Raw genomic sequence first — 16,499 nt, 5'->3', positions numbered from 1 at the left:
AATGAATGCGGCCTAGGATAACGTATTAGGGCTAAGGTAAGTGTCCCTTCTTGTTGCGTAATAAGGCTAGCATATAGAGTGCTACACAGACCTGTGGTCAGGTCTCTTTTAGACCAGCGTGTATACCTCTCTTCAGGATAGGGATATGACACTTCCTTAAGTTCTACGGCTAGGAGCCTGTATTAAGGTCATCTTCATAGGGTCATCCATGACAACGATAGGTTGCAACTTAGATTCTTCTAGGATAGAGTTTAGGTCTCTCTGCGTTTAGGGCATGACAACATTAGCACCCTTGTTCCATGACCGCGTTTAGGTGGCATCTTCATTAGGCAGTGTTAGGTCTTTATTTCCTTGCCAGTGTTAGGAGCTAGGGCATCTTCTTTAGGGTTGTGTAGATCCTTCTTACCCATGGCAACTTGCAAATCTAGGGCATCTCTTCATTAGTGCAGCATTGTCCCTTAGGATATCTCCTCGCACCAAAACCCAAAGACAAGTGGATAGGAAGAGATCACAATAAGAGTGTGTGTTCAAATGACTAACAAGCCACCTCTTTTTATACTAAAACGTTGAGCACAAGTGGGGGCAATTTGGTTGTTGGCCAACCTTGACGAATTGTCCCATAACACAAATAAATTCATATCTCCATGACTACATGTCGGAATCGGATGATATTTAGATCAATCCTACACCTCTTGACGAGAGGAATCCAAGAAAAATATCAGCTGCCATGAATAAGTAGACCCACATGGAGTTTGGCCCTAGTTGCCAATTTTAACACCCCCTCTCAACTAGGGAGAACTCCATCTGCTAATCCATTTGCCAGACTGTACTATCTCTTCCATCAGTGCCATGCACAACTCTTCTCTACTCTGCTGAGCTAAGAAGAAGAAGAAGTGACCAAGAATGTATCATACCATCCTCTACTGACCCGAAGTCAGTTCCATATAAAAGAGAGCGTCTCATACCACTCTCACTGATCCGAAGTCAGTCCCAATGAAGAGAGTGTGTCATACCACTCTTACTGGTCCAAAATCAATTGCAAATAAAGAGAGTGTATCATACCACTCTTACTGATCCAAAATCAGTTCCAAAAGAGAGTGAGTTATATCACTCTTACTTATATGAAATCAGCTCCTAATAAAGAGAGTGTATCATACCACTCTTACTGATCTGAAATCAGTTCCAAAAGAGAGTGAGTTATATCACTCTTACTGACCCGAAGTCAGTTCCAATTGATCCCAAATCAATATCATCCTAGCATAGGGAGTATGGTAGTAACACGATGCGTCCATCGGTACTACTATGGTCCCTATGCTCATTTCCCTTCTCATTGGCCAAATGAGAGGTACTTCCCATGAGTCCCAGACTACATGGGTAGGATGTCTCAATAGGCGAAGGATGAACCAATCATCCTGCCTACATGTCGCCAGGGGTATCCCAAGGGAAGGTTGAACCACTCACCATGCCTACTTAGCAAACCACTAGGGGAAGGCTGAACCACTCACCCTATGGTTGCTCATCGCTCCAAGATGTACCCCTAAGCCCCTGGAGCTCCTAGAGCTCAATTTCCATATCATACAGGACCCTTAGGAGAGAGTCTCTCCATGACTCCTAGTCGTTCATGGAAAGTCACAATTTTGACCTTTCCCAGGGGCTTCGACAAAATGTCGGCTACGTGCACATCAGTCCCAATGCGATGGAGCCTTATTTCTCCTTGATGTACCATATCCCATATAAAGTGGTACCTGATGCCTATATGCTTGGAGCGATCATAGAATATGGGATTCCTCAACAATCGAATCCCCCTCTGGTTGTCACAGAAGATCACGATGGTATGTGTCCAAACAACTCACTAAAGAGCTTCCTCAACTAGGCAGCTTCACATGAGGTCATACTCATAGCTATGTATTCGGTCTCAATGTTGCTCAAAGCAACCAAATTCTGCTTCCTGCTCATCCAGGATATCATAGCAGAACCCAAAGAGAAACAACACCTAGAAGTGCTCTTGCGATCCTCCACATTGCCTGCCCAGTCAGCATTCGAATAATCATGCAACTTCACATTTCCAACAATGTATCTCAATCCATGAGAAATTGTGCCCCGAAGATATCTCATAAGATTCTTGGCACCAATCTAGTGAGGCTCAACCATATATGAGATCAACATGCTAACTGCAAAACATATAAACGAACAGGATTTCACCAAGGACATCAATGCTAGAATGAGTTTATGAAACTCAGAGGCATTTCCCAAATCAGGTTCGGCATCACTACCACATAACTTCTAAAAGTTAAGCTCCATCGAGGTAGTCACGGGCTTGCAATTTATCATTCCAAATCTGGAATCCAACTCCCTCTTACTTTTGTAAATGAGAGGGTCTTCACCTATCAGAGTGCAGTCGTCCTCATAAGGTGCTAGTATGAGAGGTCTATCATCCACAACCTTCAAGCAATGGTTTGGATCGACTTCACTCCTGTTGAATCTTAGCTTCATCAGACAACTATCAATCCTCTCATATCAAGCCCAAGGTGTTAGCTCTAAATCATAGAGAGCTTTCTTCAACCTGCATACATGAGATTCCTGATCATGAATCTCAAACATCTCGGGTTGTTCCAAACCTGTGGACTTGCTACATGATGGGAATGCTCCCCTTGTAAGATTTTCCTTTGGTACATGTACCTTCATGCTCTTCTTGAATTCAGGCATCCCTGTCACCATCTGACTCACATTGAGTAGGGCCCCATAATAAGGAGACCTTCAGTGTTGTAGAAGAGATGTGTCAACTGACATGGTCCCCAATGGACTTCCTGCAACTTGATACAAATTTCCAACCCTGAACCTAAGAATAAAAGAATCTTGAAAAATTCCTTTTTCAAATACGTACCTTTCCATTGATGAATGCCACCTTCAAACCTTTGATTTCCATTGCTGAAATGGACACCAGGTTCTTCTTGAGATCACGTACATAAAGAACTTCTTGTTAATGAATTGTGCTACCCTTATTCAATTGAAGGGTAGCATTCCCTACACCCTTTCCAGGATAGGTGGAATTGACTCCAAGTATAATCTCCACGATAGTTTCCATCTCTACCAAATTAGGGAGACCTTCTTTCTATCCGATGAAGTGCCTTGAAGCACTACTATCAATAAGTCAGATTCCCAGAGTCTGGAGGAGAAGTAGTGGAGAGGGCCAATATAAGATAAAACTTCTTTAGCTTATTAGAAACAACATTTGGTTCTTCATACCTAGAGTTCCTTGCTCTCTTTGAAGAGTCGACCATTTCCTCGATGACCTGCATTACCTGTCATTCCTCTGATCATTGAAGATGTCCTTGGAATGACTGTTATCATCATCAAGTGATGTGTCCCTACCATTTAAACAATCCTTCGCATAATGGACAAACTTATTACAAGCAAGGCATTTGCCTTTCCTTCCACCCTTAGATCTAGACTTCCCATTGAAGTGATCTTTAGGTATGCCATCAGATGCATCCGTTGTGCCACTCAGATAATATTCTTTGCTTCGACTTCACCCTCGGTGAATTTGAAGAGGGATGAGGAACCCATTGAGCCTTTTTGTCCTTTCTAACTCTCTTCAGTGATTTCTCTTTCACTCTTGCTTGGGCTTTGTCTTCACCTCAACTCTGATACCATGTTAATTTTAGGCATGTTCTATGCTAATAGCAAATTTACTTCAATTTTCCATATTAGCTAAATATCAATTCTAGATTAGCAATCACATTTAGCATGATAGTAAAATATAGATAGAACATAAACATAAATCGTAGAAGACAAGCCGAGACAAGAGGACACAAGATGTGGCACTAGCCAGGGACAAACCCCAATGTGGGGAAACCCTTGATCAATTCTTCTTATATGTTCTTCAATAGTTCAGCAGAGAGAGAGATATTACATATACATCAGAAGTTGACATTTTGAATTATCTAAATAAGAGAAGAGATCTTCTCTAAGAAGATGACGCATGAGGCAGCTGATCTGAACTCAGGTGAAGGCATATTGCTTCAATTGATCCTCCAAGGTGACTCCATCACCATGCAACACCCATCACTGTGTTGCACCTCATCATCATGCTGCACCCAATCACTGAGCTGCTCTTCATCACTATGATGCTCCCATCACTGAGTAGTACCAAATCATCATGTTTTACTCATCATCAACAAGCTGTTGCAATACATCATGTTGCTGCTATATATCCATGCCCATCATCACCATGTTGTACCATTGTGTTGCACCATACTGCACCATACTGCACCATGTTGCACTAATAATTGTTGCAACTAAACATGATATCTCTAACACCATGTTGCATCCAACATACACTCACCCTTGCTTGTTGTAATATATATCATTATGTTGCACATACATCATCCAATATGCTGCAACCATTTACACTTATCAACCTTAGCTGCTTGCTATGGCTTGCAGCGTAGTAGAGCTGCTAGGCTATGGTTGTTTAGACTTCTTTCATATTTAGGCAACGGAGAGCTTCTCTAGGACAACAACCAACATATTGCTTATGAAAATCCTCTAATAATCCTCCTTAACTACCTCTTATAGCCCTCCTAAACTGCCTCTAACAGCCCTCCTAAACTGCCTCTTACAACCCTCCTAACAATCCTCTTTAATTGTGGATAAGTTCCCTCCATGGACTGCGTCTAGGGCACCAATGTGACACATAAGACTGTGGTTAGGGCTTGCTAAGAGGCCTCCCCTTGTTGCATTCAAACCCTTAATGAATGCGACCTAGGACAACGTATTAGGGCTAAGGTAAGTGTCCCTTCTTGCTGCGTAATAAGGCCAACATATAGAGTGCTACATAGACCTGTGGCTAGGTCTCTTTTAGACCAACGTGTAGACCTCTCTTTAGGATAGGGATACGCCACTTCCTTAAGTGCTGTGGCTAGGAGACTGTATTAAGGTCATCTTCATAGGGTCATCCATGACAACGATAGGCTGCAACATAGATTCTTCTAGGACAGAGTTTAGGTCTCTCTGCGTTTATGGCATGACAACATTAGCACCCTTGTTCCATGACTGCATTTAGGTAGTGTCTTCATTAGGTAGTGTTAGGGCTTTATTTCCTTGCCAACGTTAGGAGCTAGGGCATCTTCTTTAGGGCTATGTAGATCCTTCTTACCCATGGCAACATTCAGATCTAGGGCATCTCTTCATTAGGGCAGTGTTGTCTCTTAGGATCTCTCCTCCCACCAAAACCCAAGGACAAGTGGAGAGGAAGAGATCACAATAAGAGTGTGTGTTCAAATGACTAGTAAGCCACCTCTTTTTATACTAAAATGTTGAGCACAAGTGGGGGAAATTTGGTTGCTGGCCAACCTTTACGAATTGCCCCATAACACAAATAAATTCATATCTCCATGACTACATGTCGAAATCGGATGATCTTTAGATCAATCCTACACCTCTCGACGAGAGGAATCCAAGAAAAATATTAGCGGCCATGAATAAGTAGACCAACATGGAGTTTGTACCTAGTTGCCAATTTTAACAAATAAACTATATTAATTTTAGTTGATTTAAAAATAATAATCTAAGAAAATAGGAAATCAATACAAAGTATTATTAATAAAAAGTTAATAAATAAAATATAATAATATATTAATAATAGTAATAATATCACCATTCACCTATATGTATATGTTTGAATCAAAAACATTTTATCTTTTATTTTTATTATCACTATTATGTAAATCATATAAGTCTAAAAAAATCATTAATAAAATAAAATAAAACATTATAATTAAAAGCCAAAGAACATGACACCACCAACCAATACAGAGGAAGGAAAACAAGGGGTTAAGAACAAAGAGAAGGGACCCACGAACTGCTTAACTTCCATCCATCATCCCTATTAAGAGTCTTATTCCTCTTTTCAATTTCAATGACTTCTCTTAACTTCCGATGATGGAAATAGTCAACCCTCGCGAGGACCTTAGAATCCTCTAAGCAAATATGGTGCCTCCTTAATTCAAGATGTTTTGCTACAGCAGAGGAGTGGGTCCTACAATGCCTAAGGTCCACTGCGTGCTCCTGAATCCTTTATGAAATGGAACTCCCCGTCTCTCCAATGTAGGGGGTTCCACAAGAACAAGGAATTAAATAAACTCCTTTCATGCATTTGGGATCAGTAGGGTCTTTGATAGATCTTAAAGCACTACGAATGGTTTTCAAATGTCTAAAGGTGGAGCCAATCGATTGCTTCCTTAGAATCCTAGCAATCTTGTCAGTTGTCCCTTGGATAAATGGAAGCTGGACACTAGAGGCTATCTTAACTTCTTTCTTAGTTCTTGGTCCCCAACTAGCTTTTAAAAAGGCTCAGAAACCTTGGAACTTATTATACTCATTCTTCTTGAAGACATTTAATATATGGGTTTTCTCATCTATCAGATATTCTTCATCAGAAGCCCTTAGAGCCCCAGCAGCTAGAGTGCTGAGAACACCTAGTTTCTGGGCTAGAAAATGATGAGATTTAGCATGAAGATACTAGTCACTATGGGTATTCTTACAAAATACTTGGTGGGAGAAAGAACCATCATTTTTTTAGAGATAAGAACATCAAGAAAGGGTAAGATACCATTAAAATAATAATATTATAAAATATTAATTTAAATTTTTTTAAATTAGTTGGAATAAATTATAAAATAATATGTAATAAATTAATTTCAAATAAAAAGTCAAAAATAACTATTGAATATATTAATTTTTATCCCTTAACGTTCCTTCATAGTAATTGGTCCTTTGAACATTGGATAATAACCGTTGCATCTCTGAGATATATTTTAGCAATTCGTTGATCTTGCTCCTCATCCTGGTCTTGATGATGAACCTATGATTTTCCGGAAGATCTTAATCATTAAATTATAATTATCAATAAAACATTTTGACTCAGTCAAACTACATAAAAAAAGAAGTAAAAATCATAAAATTAATAGTTATATTTATAATTAATAATTAATAATAAAATCAACTTGAAAATTAATAATCTATAATTAAACCAATTTGATCCATTTTAACTCTTAATTTACCAAGGAATGCGAAGGATCATATCTCTTGAAATGCAAACTTCTTTTAGAGTGAATAGAGATTTGTTGTCTCTTAATGCTTGATAGATCCGATAAATCTAAACTAGTATTAAATAAGTACATAGACAAGATAATACAAATGCATTATAAAAATAATAATGTCTTTTTGATTAATCACATCATTAGGATTTGGTCAACATTTCCAACCAACTAATGTGGTTCAAAGAACCACATTAGTTGGTTCAAAACCTCGACCAAATCCTAATGATATGATTAATCCGAAAGACATTATTATTTACAATATGAATCATAAAAGTCTAAGGTCTAACATTATAAAAATATTGTCCATGGGGCCTTAGATAGACGATGATCAAGTGCTTTGTTAAAACTCTCCTTGGCGTGAAGTCATTAGTTCAATTCCCTGCCCTCATCGGAGTGATATATTAGACATGTCGAAGATGTAGTCTTGCCAAGCATACAAAAAAACATTATAAAAATATTATAGTTTTGGATTTGACCTTTAACATGGATAATGTCAAAGTTGTAGTTTGAAATTATACATTATGAATGTAAGTATTTTATACTTAATATATATATAGATATATTGTAAGCTTGGTAGGACTACATCTTTATCATGTCCAACTTCTCACCCGTATCGGTGGGATAACACAAGATTTGAACCCAAGACTTCCAGTTCGGTGAGACTTCATTTCCACGGGCATTGTCAATTGAGTTACCCAAGAGAACACGTATTTAAATATAAATATAAAAATAATATAATGTTGCTATATACTCATATAATGTTGTTATTATTATGTTTTTATAAGATAGTGTATTGGTATTATTTTACCAAAAAAAAAATGTTGAGCTTTTTTATTTTTATTTTTTAATTTATAATAAGAAGCATCTTAATAATATATTCAGAAATCCACAGAGGTTGTAGCAGGAGGGGTAATAATCAACCTCAAAGAAAAGACATAAGTAAAAAACACACGGGGACTTGGTGTTTCAACCAACAATCAGTTCGAGGCTCTTGCACTTTGGCAAGGAGTGAAAATATGCTTAGATAAAGGTTTCAAAACTTTGAATATAGTGGGTGATTCCAAGCTAATCATCCAAAAATGTATTAAGCTTCTAGAGAATGCCACTCCCCTAGAAGAAGAAACTTCCTCAATCATGGTAAGGATCACATACATGTTAATTTTTTTTGAGAAAGTTCACTTGTTCCACGTGCTATGCGCCAACAACCATCTGGCGGACAGTCAGGCTAATGCAGGAGTTATATTAGGAATCAATCGAATTTGCATAAACCATCATATTACATCATGTCCCATCCCTTGATCGAAGGCTTCTGGACGACGCTGTATACTGGGGGTACGGGTCGTCAGAGCATTAAGGAAGCAGTTAAGGAGGCCAACTCTCCAAGGCGTCTTAATGTGATGGTAGTTAAGAAGGATAGTCCCTCGAGGTACCTTCGTTGTATCTTGGATACAGGGTCAATAGGTGGTGAGTTAATTCACAACTGTGGCATCGTCAGATGGCAATTCATGTATGTGGACAGGTGGGTGATGAGGCATCATTTTCTTGCTGGAATTTGCAATATAAATGATTCCCTTGGGGATGAAGGAACCATCACTGCTCGATTATGGTTTCAGACGATGGAAAACATGGAAGGAATAGGAATTGACAAGACTCTGCACTGTTTCACATTTATGAAAGACAGGCTTGGGAGGAATGTCGGGATGGATCAGGTCGTTATATACCTCAGTTGGCTCCGGTCAGTTAACCACAAGATCTTCATTGTGTAGAAGCATCTTGCTGCAAAAATGTCATCTGCGAGAAATGACAGTGGGGGAGGATCTGGTCCTAGAAGCTTGGGGTCTGGCCATGGCGCGAGGCATGTAAGAGTTGAGAGCCTGGTGGAGGGCTATTGCAAACAAGTGGTTAAGGAAATTGTCAAAGAATTGAACAAAAACATGGTGGTCATTTATGCCCAATTATCTGGGCTGGGTAAAGATTGGGAACTAATGAAAAAAACCATGGAAGGCCTGCGCATGGATGTTTTGAGTGTCCAACAGAAGGTTGATAATATTGAAATCAAGGTGGAGACAATTATTGTTGGAGCTTTAAAGGAAGTGTTTAGGGTTGGAAATTCATAAGCCATCAATGCTCATAATGTTGAGGAGGCTGCGGCGAGGGCTCTAGAGGAAGACAAGGATGCTGCTGCTACTGCTGCAAGGGTTCATGAAGAAGAAGAGATTGAAACAGAGGAACTGAACAAGTTTGTGGGCGAGCCTGCAGGTGATGATGCCGAGACTGGCAGTAGCTGATTGTGTTTGTTTTAATCTCCATTTATGCAATATCATTGAAGAGAATATGCATAAGTTTTTTAGAGAATATATAGCTATAGTTTCCCAATAAAACTCTAACAACTAAGTGAAGTCCTTATCACTCAATGTAGAGATGCCCGACTATTGGTTCAAAATTTCAGGGAGCGACCATCCCCCTCTCACTACACCTCGATAACACCGGTGAGTCATTACTCACCGTGGAGAGGACAAGCTATTGGGTTCAAGATTTCTGGGGAGTCAAGGCTTTGGTAGCAAGAAGGTCCATACTCAATATAATGAGAGAAAAAATGCAGATAAAACAACTCTGAATTTTCTAAGAGACCTAACCTATTTCTAGTCATTATAATAAAATGCTATCCATTTAAATATATATATAGAATGAATCAATTTAAAATTTTGAAAATCTAGTTTTTATTTAAATCTAGTTTTTATTTTTTATTATTATATTTTTATTAGACTGTATTACTTTTTATTTTTAATATATAATAGATTTATTTATTTTTTAAAGAGATACATACATTTTATAAATTTTAATAATTAAATACACTTTTATAATTTTTAATAATTAAATGAATTAATTTATAAAAATTGTATTGTTTTTTATTTATTTGTAATATTAAAATTAATTTATTATTATTAATTTAATTATATAATATTACAATTTCATTTATATAAATATATATATTTTTCAAATTCGAATTAAAAAAGTTTTTTTCCAATATTTAAAATAAAAAATATTATTATAATTATAATTTATTTTATTAATATTTATATAAATAATATATTAACATTATTTTTTTTAAAATTTCACTAAAATAACAATGATGAGTGAGTTTGAACTAATGATATCCAAAGAAGCCGAGCAGAGCTAAGGGAATCCAATGCTTGTCCCAATCGCGTTGGAATAAAATATATATATATATATATATATATATATATATATTTTTTTTTTTTTTTTTTTTTTTTGCTAAAAAGGCTTAAACTTGTAGATTGAATGGAAGTTCATAGAAGAAGTCATGGGAACAAATATGGCGCTGGTGGACTTCTCAACCCAGCACCTCTGAACGAATGTTCTTTCCCTCATCTAGGTGGATCAGTAAATGCATTCAAAGTCACCGAGGAAATCGCAGGGAAAGGTTTTGGAAATTGTCATTTACCTCGCATAAACTGGGGCTGGATGGTGTTTGAGCAGGGTTATGATATGTTTGATCTGAAAGAGTAAGAGTAGTGGGACAGCCGGCCGGCAAGGGGTGGACACCCACTTTCCCTCCCCACCAATTTGGGTTGACTGTCGATTATTCGTATCAAATCACAGGAGAGCACACCATTATCCACACCGCTTTTTCCTGGATTTGCAAAACCTCGATCCCTCGATCCCTCTTCCTGCCCCGGACCATAAAACACCTCGGTTTCAATTAATAGTTTCATTTTCATTTCCATCTGGCTCTCTGCAATGCCTTGCCCTCAATTTCGCCTTTGTTTCTGATTGAAAAAGTGTTGTAGTGTTCTGCGATTTTTTCAAGTTTATGTTATTTTCTGCCGGCCTTGTCATCTGTAGCTGTTTTTGTATCAAAATTGTCATCTTTGGGCAGTATATCAATTTGGGGATTCGCTGTTTGTACAATATCATCCAGGATTCATAATTGCTGGGAGAGAAACCAAGTGTCAAAGACATCCAGCTTGCGCTGTAGCTTGATTTGCGCATCAGTAAGTTCAGGGTTTTTCATCAAGATTGATGATCCGGGATAAACTTCAACAAGCCCCAGAAGCATTAGGTTTGATCAGGGGAGTAGTGCATGTCTGGTCGTTTGCTTTAAAGGATTCGAATTTGAGGATTCAGAGATGAAGCTATATGTGTATGTCCAGGAAGCCAAGGGGTTGCCGGCCAAGGACTACAATGGATTGAGTGATCCTTATGTGAAATTACAGCTAGGGAAATCAAAAGCCCGGACTAGAGTGATAAGGAAGACTCTCAATCCCTCATGGAACGAGGAATTCACCTTCAAAGTTGATGATCTCAGCGAGGAATTGCATATTTCTTTGTGGGATGAGGATAAGTTCATAGTTGATGATTTCCTAGGGCAGGTGAAGGTGCCTGTTTCCAAGGTGCTCGATTCTGAGAAACATACCATGCCGCTCACTTGGTTTCCCCTGCAACCCCGAGGCAGCAGGTCCAAGGCCAAATCGTGTGGTAAGTCCTGTTTTTTGAGTGGTTCTTAGCCCTTAAAGCCCATATTTTATCACATTCTTTATTTAGGTATATTTACAGCAATTTAACTGGTGGGGGTTACTGGGCATCCCTAGGTATTACAACATATCTTTAATTGTATACATCCTTGCTTTCTTTCCTCTGTGTTTTATATAAAAACTGGCCCATTTTTGTGGCAATTCGATTGATCGGCTACTGAATTAGGGATGGCAGAATTTCTAGGTTTTCCTGTCCATGCGTTCTATACCCCTTTAAGAAAAAAACTAAGATAATTTGCACTTGCAACAATTTGACTGAGGCTATCATTCACCCATGATTTGATTTGACTCCTGAACTTGAAAGGGTTTTTTTGAATCCATTCTTCTCTGCCCCCCTAATTTTTCTCTTTTAGTTGCAGTTTGGAATAGAGTTGATTGTAAGGGGCAGGCTCAAGAATGCATTTGATTACCTAGTCAGATATTCATTACCAGGGCTCAAAAACTAACACCCAGTGATGTTTGTGATTCAGGGGAGATTCTTCTCACTGTATCTCTATATGGTAGAGAGAATTACAACAGATTTCTTCATCAAGAGTCTGGGTTGACCAAATATGTTAATGCAGAAAGCCTTAGCGCAAGGGAATCAACGGAACCAGTGGAAACACCGGCAAGAATTTCCAACAGTTCACTGTCCTCCTTTGGGTCTGGAGCGTCAGAAGAAGCATCATCCGTACAAGAAGATAAAATGAATATACCATCCCTTGCAGGCAGATTCTTTGCAATATTCACGAACAAAAATACAGAAACTACCAACAAAATTATAGAAACTACGAACAAAACTACGGAAACTACCAACCAGATTGAATGGGCTGAGTCAGAATCGTCAGAAAATTTCCATGATTGTGAAGACAATTCAGAGGAAGAACAGTCAGATGGGTTTTTTGAAGAAGGTTTTGATAGCACAGATTCAGGTGAACAGGAAATTCCTAGCCCTCTGCCAGGAGGAATTCTTTTAGACCAAACCTATGCTACTAGTCCTAGAAATCTAAATGCCATTCTCTTTGGGCCCAACAGTGATTTCAAGCGTGAGTTAGCACAACTAGAGGGGACAACTGACCTTGTTGAAGGACCTTGGAGAAAAGCAGCGGGGGAACCCATGAAAAGAGTGGTCACATACACCAAAGCTGCAACTAAACTGGTGAAGTCCGTCAAAGCTACAGAAGAACAAACTTATCTCATAGCAGATGGGAAGGTTTTTGCAGTATTAGCAAGTGTAAGTACACCAGATGTTCCATATGGAAGTTCATTTAGGTGTGAATTGCTTTTCTGCATCACACCAGGGCCAGAAGTACCAACCGAAGAGGAATCCTCCCATCTTTCTGTTTCCTGGAGAATGAATTTTATTCAAAGTACAATGATGAAAAGCATGATTGAAGGTGGTGCGAGACAAGGACTGAAGGACAGCTATCAACAGTTTTCGAAGTTGCTCTCTCAGTATGCTACACCACTAGATGTTTCATCCTTGGCCTCTGAGCAAGAACAGCCAAGATTAGATTTGCAGGTGGATCCCCAATCGGAATGGAAGCTTATTATTAGTTATATTGGGGTTTTTACCTTGGTGTCTACCTTATTTTCATTGGCATATGTCCTTTTGCACATCTTCCTGGCCAATCCCAGTGTGATGCAGGGCTTGGAATTTGGTGGGCTAGATTTACCTGATTCTTTGGGAGAAGTTATTACATGTGGGTTACTTGTTCTCCAAGTGGAGCGTATTTTCAAGATGATTTCACATTTCATGCATGCACGGTTCCAAAAGGGTAAGACAATGTCATTCGTGCTCTGAGCCGTTTCAGTTCCTAGAGCTCTTATTTAGATAAAAGTAAGATTGGCAATTGTTAAAAAACATTTTGGTTTCTCAGACTTATTCATGGCTTGATTACAGCTGGTGATCATGGAATTAAAGCACAGGGAGATGGATGGCTACTGACAGTTGCCCTAATTGAAGGAAAGAATTTCTCTGTTGTAGATGCTACTGGTTATTCAGATCCATATGTGGTATTTACTTGTAATGGGAAACCCCGAACAAGTTCAATCAAACTGCAGACACTGGATCCTCAATGGCATGGTAAAATGTCATAAAACTATCCAGATATTTTGTGCTTGAGATTCTATGCTTCTCCATGCTTCTGTTCATGATTTCCATTCTGACTTTCATTCTCCAAATAATTCTGCAGAAATATTCGAATATGATGCGACAGAAGAGCCTCCTTCTGTGATGGATGTAGAAGTCTTTGACTTTGAAGGGCCTTTTGCTGAGGCTACATCTCTAGGGTATGCTGAGATCAATTTTCTGAAATTTACTTCACAGGAACTGGCTGATTTGTGGATCCCACTTCAAGGAAGACTGGCACAAGCTTGCCAATCGAAGCTGCACCTTAGGATATTTCTGACAAATACAAAGGGTCCTGATGTGGTTACTCAGTACATAACAAAGATGGAAAAGGAAGTTGGAAAAAAGGTATTCATCTTTCGATATTAAATCTCAAGTAGATACTTGTCTTTTCCTTGGCATACGTATAGTTCAATGGATTGCTCTATTTGTCTGGACTTTGGACATCATGAGAATGAGAAAGAATTCTATGCAGATTGCCCGGCGCTCACCTCAGACAAATTCAACATTCCAGAAGCTATTTTCACTTCCAAGTGAGGAGTTTCTGATTAATGATTTTTCTTGCTACTTGAAACGTAAAATGCCTCTTCAGGTATCTATGCCTCACTTAGATACATTTGCATGAGTTGTTGCAAATAACAGACCAGAACATGGGTCTCAAGTGAATTTATGTTTTGCAGGGTCGCTTATTCTTATCTGCAAGGATGCTAGGTTTCTATGCAAATCTCTTTGGACATAAAACCAAATTTTCCTTCCTGTGGGAAGATATAGAGGAAATAGTGGAGTTGCCTCCTTCCTTAGCATCAATGGGTAGTCCATCTCTGGTCATCTTCCTTCGCAGAGGCAGAGGCCTTGATGCTAGCCATGGTGCAAAGTACACAGATGACAAAGGAAGACTCAAGTTCCATTTTCAGTCCTTTGTTTCCTACAATGTTGCATGCAGGTACACATTGAGTTCTTTTCTCATCGTAGCAACCATACATTGTCCTCTGTCACTTGTAAAAATGGCAGAAGTAATATTGGATCAACGAAAGAGGATTGATTTGCATGAATTCCAATAAAGCAAATTGAAAATAAAGAGTGGATGTGCATGAATTTGAGACAAGCTAATTTGGTATTTTGAACAAAGCTTGAAATATCTTTCTTGTCTGATTCCTGAGAAACTACAATTTATATGTCAAACAGGACAATCATGGCACTATGGAGGAATAGGGCACTGAGTCTTGAGCAGAAGATGCAAATAGTAGAGGATGAAGAACCGACAGATTCAGGGGATCTCCAAAATGAAGATTCTGGATATTTTTTGGGTGTCGAGGAAGCGAGCATGACCAAGGTCCATTCACAAACATTACCATTCAGCGTAAGTATCTCAATTCATGAGGCATTTCCCTGTTCTGCATTCCTGTGAAGTTATCGTTCTGATATTTAGGCTGTTTGGGACAAAGTTCAAACTGTTGTGTTGATGGCTTGTTTTGGTAAGATCATGCTACTCTGATATAATAAACAATGAAACTCAATAGGCTGTGGAAAGTGGCTCTTACTAATTTAGTATTACTTGTTGCTCAGAAAGACATGCCTACTAATATCGTTTTTGCAATTCCTAATGACAGGTTGAGTCACTCATGGAGTTATATGATGGGGGTCGCTTAGACAAAGAGATAATGGAGAAATCTGGTTGTCTGAACTACAGAACCACAACATGGGAAATTTACAAACAAAAAGTATACCAAAGACAGATCTGGTACAAGTTCAATAGAAATGTTTCCGGGTTTGGTGTAGAGATCACAAGTATCCAGCAAAAGTCAAAGCTTGATAATGGAAATGGATGGATTATTGACGAAGTTCTTACCCTTCATGGTGTGCCTTTTGGAGACCATTTTCAGGTGCTTCCTCATCTCTTTGATTATACCCATTACAATTTATTGTACATGGATATTTTGAATAGAAAGTGGATTTTTTGTTTCATTTTCTTTATTTTACCAATTTGCATAGTATCTTCAATTTGCAAGGAAATGTGACTTATTTTTTGAATGTTTGTATAGCTCCAGGTAAGGAGAGAACTTGAGAATCTAGTCTCTGCATCAGAAGCATGTAATGTCAGAGTATTTGTGGGCATTGCATGGCTTAAGAGCACCACATCTCAAAAGAGGATCACAAAAAACATTGTCGAAAAGTTCACTGACCATTTGAAAGAGACCCAACGTTTGGTGGAGGAGGAGATTCTTACAAAAAAACAGCTAAGGTAGCGACATGTAAAATTGTGTAAACATTTTTTGGGAGGACTCTGATGATTCTTACTGTTGCAGAAGATGCAACAGAAGTCTTTCAAACATGACATAGAGATATGGGTTTGCACTATAGACTTTGCTTGCCTTTTGATTGGATCGGATTGGCCATGGCACACAATTTCCATGGTTTAATATTTGTTCATACAACAGATTCTTTAAAAGTGTGGAGGAAAAAATCCCTTTGGCCTAGTTGACGGTGGAAATGCAGAAATTCAGATTCAATTTATTCATTCTTTTTGTTACTTAATTGATCAACCTGCAAATTCTGATGTGACGAGAAACCTATCAACATCAATATAACACTACGTTCTAGACTCCATTCATAATAATATTGCATGTTCAGTGAGGACATTGAACATTCTATGTTAAGCTACAAGGAAAAGTTCAAGACTTGTCACTGAAATGCAGATGCAATCATGCAGCTATCAAGCACTGTTGCCAT

General features: G+C 38.5%; 1 protein-coding gene across 2 annotated transcripts; it reads left to right on the top strand.

The window, feature by feature from the left end:
* The first annotated feature begins 10,401 nt into the window (after positions 1 to 10,401).
* On the top strand, positions 10,402 to 16,125 carry LOC149228721 (C2 and GRAM domain-containing protein At1g03370-like). Of its 2 annotated transcripts, none has more exons than XM_089378348.1 (9): positions 10,402 to 11,603; positions 12,130 to 13,416; positions 13,542 to 13,724; positions 13,834 to 14,117; positions 14,245 to 14,361; positions 14,450 to 14,712; positions 14,955 to 15,129; positions 15,380 to 15,652; positions 15,818 to 16,125. In XM_089378348.1, exons 1-9 carry the CDS (start codon positions 11,255 to 11,257, stop codon positions 16,013 to 16,015), a joined length of 3,129 nt encoding a protein of 1,042 aa, XP_089234474.1. In that variant the 5' UTR covers positions 10,402 to 11,254; the 3' UTR covers positions 16,016 to 16,125. The 2 variants fall into 2 exon arrangements, with proteins under 2 accessions (XP_089234474.1, XP_089234473.1); XM_089378347.1 differs by having other exon boundaries at positions 15,812 to 16,125.
* The last annotated feature ends 374 nt before the right edge of the window (positions 16,126 to 16,499 follow it).

Source organism: Pinus tabuliformis, chromosome J, assembly GCF_031772625.1.
Source record: "Pinus tabuliformis cultivar Carrire ecotype Pingquan chromosome J, CPIR1, whole genome shotgun sequence".
NCBI lineage: Eukaryota > Viridiplantae > Streptophyta > Pinopsida > Pinales > Pinaceae > Pinus > Pinus tabuliformis.
This window is presented reverse-complemented; position numbering and strand designations above follow the sequence as displayed.

Bases quoted from the DNA above. Each gene is read 5' to 3' on its own strand.
- LOC149228721 (XM_089378347.1), top strand. From the start codon at position 11,255: ATGAAGCTATATGTGTATGTCCAGGAAGCCAAGGGGTTGCCGGCCAAG. The intron at 14,713-14,954 runs GTACACATTGAG...TATGTCAAACAG, and splicing joins TCCTACAATGTTGCATGCAG to GACAATCATGGCACTATGGA. The intron at 15,130-15,379 runs GTAAGTATCTCA...TCCTAATGACAG, and splicing joins CACAAACATTACCATTCAGC to GTTGAGTCACTCATGGAGTT.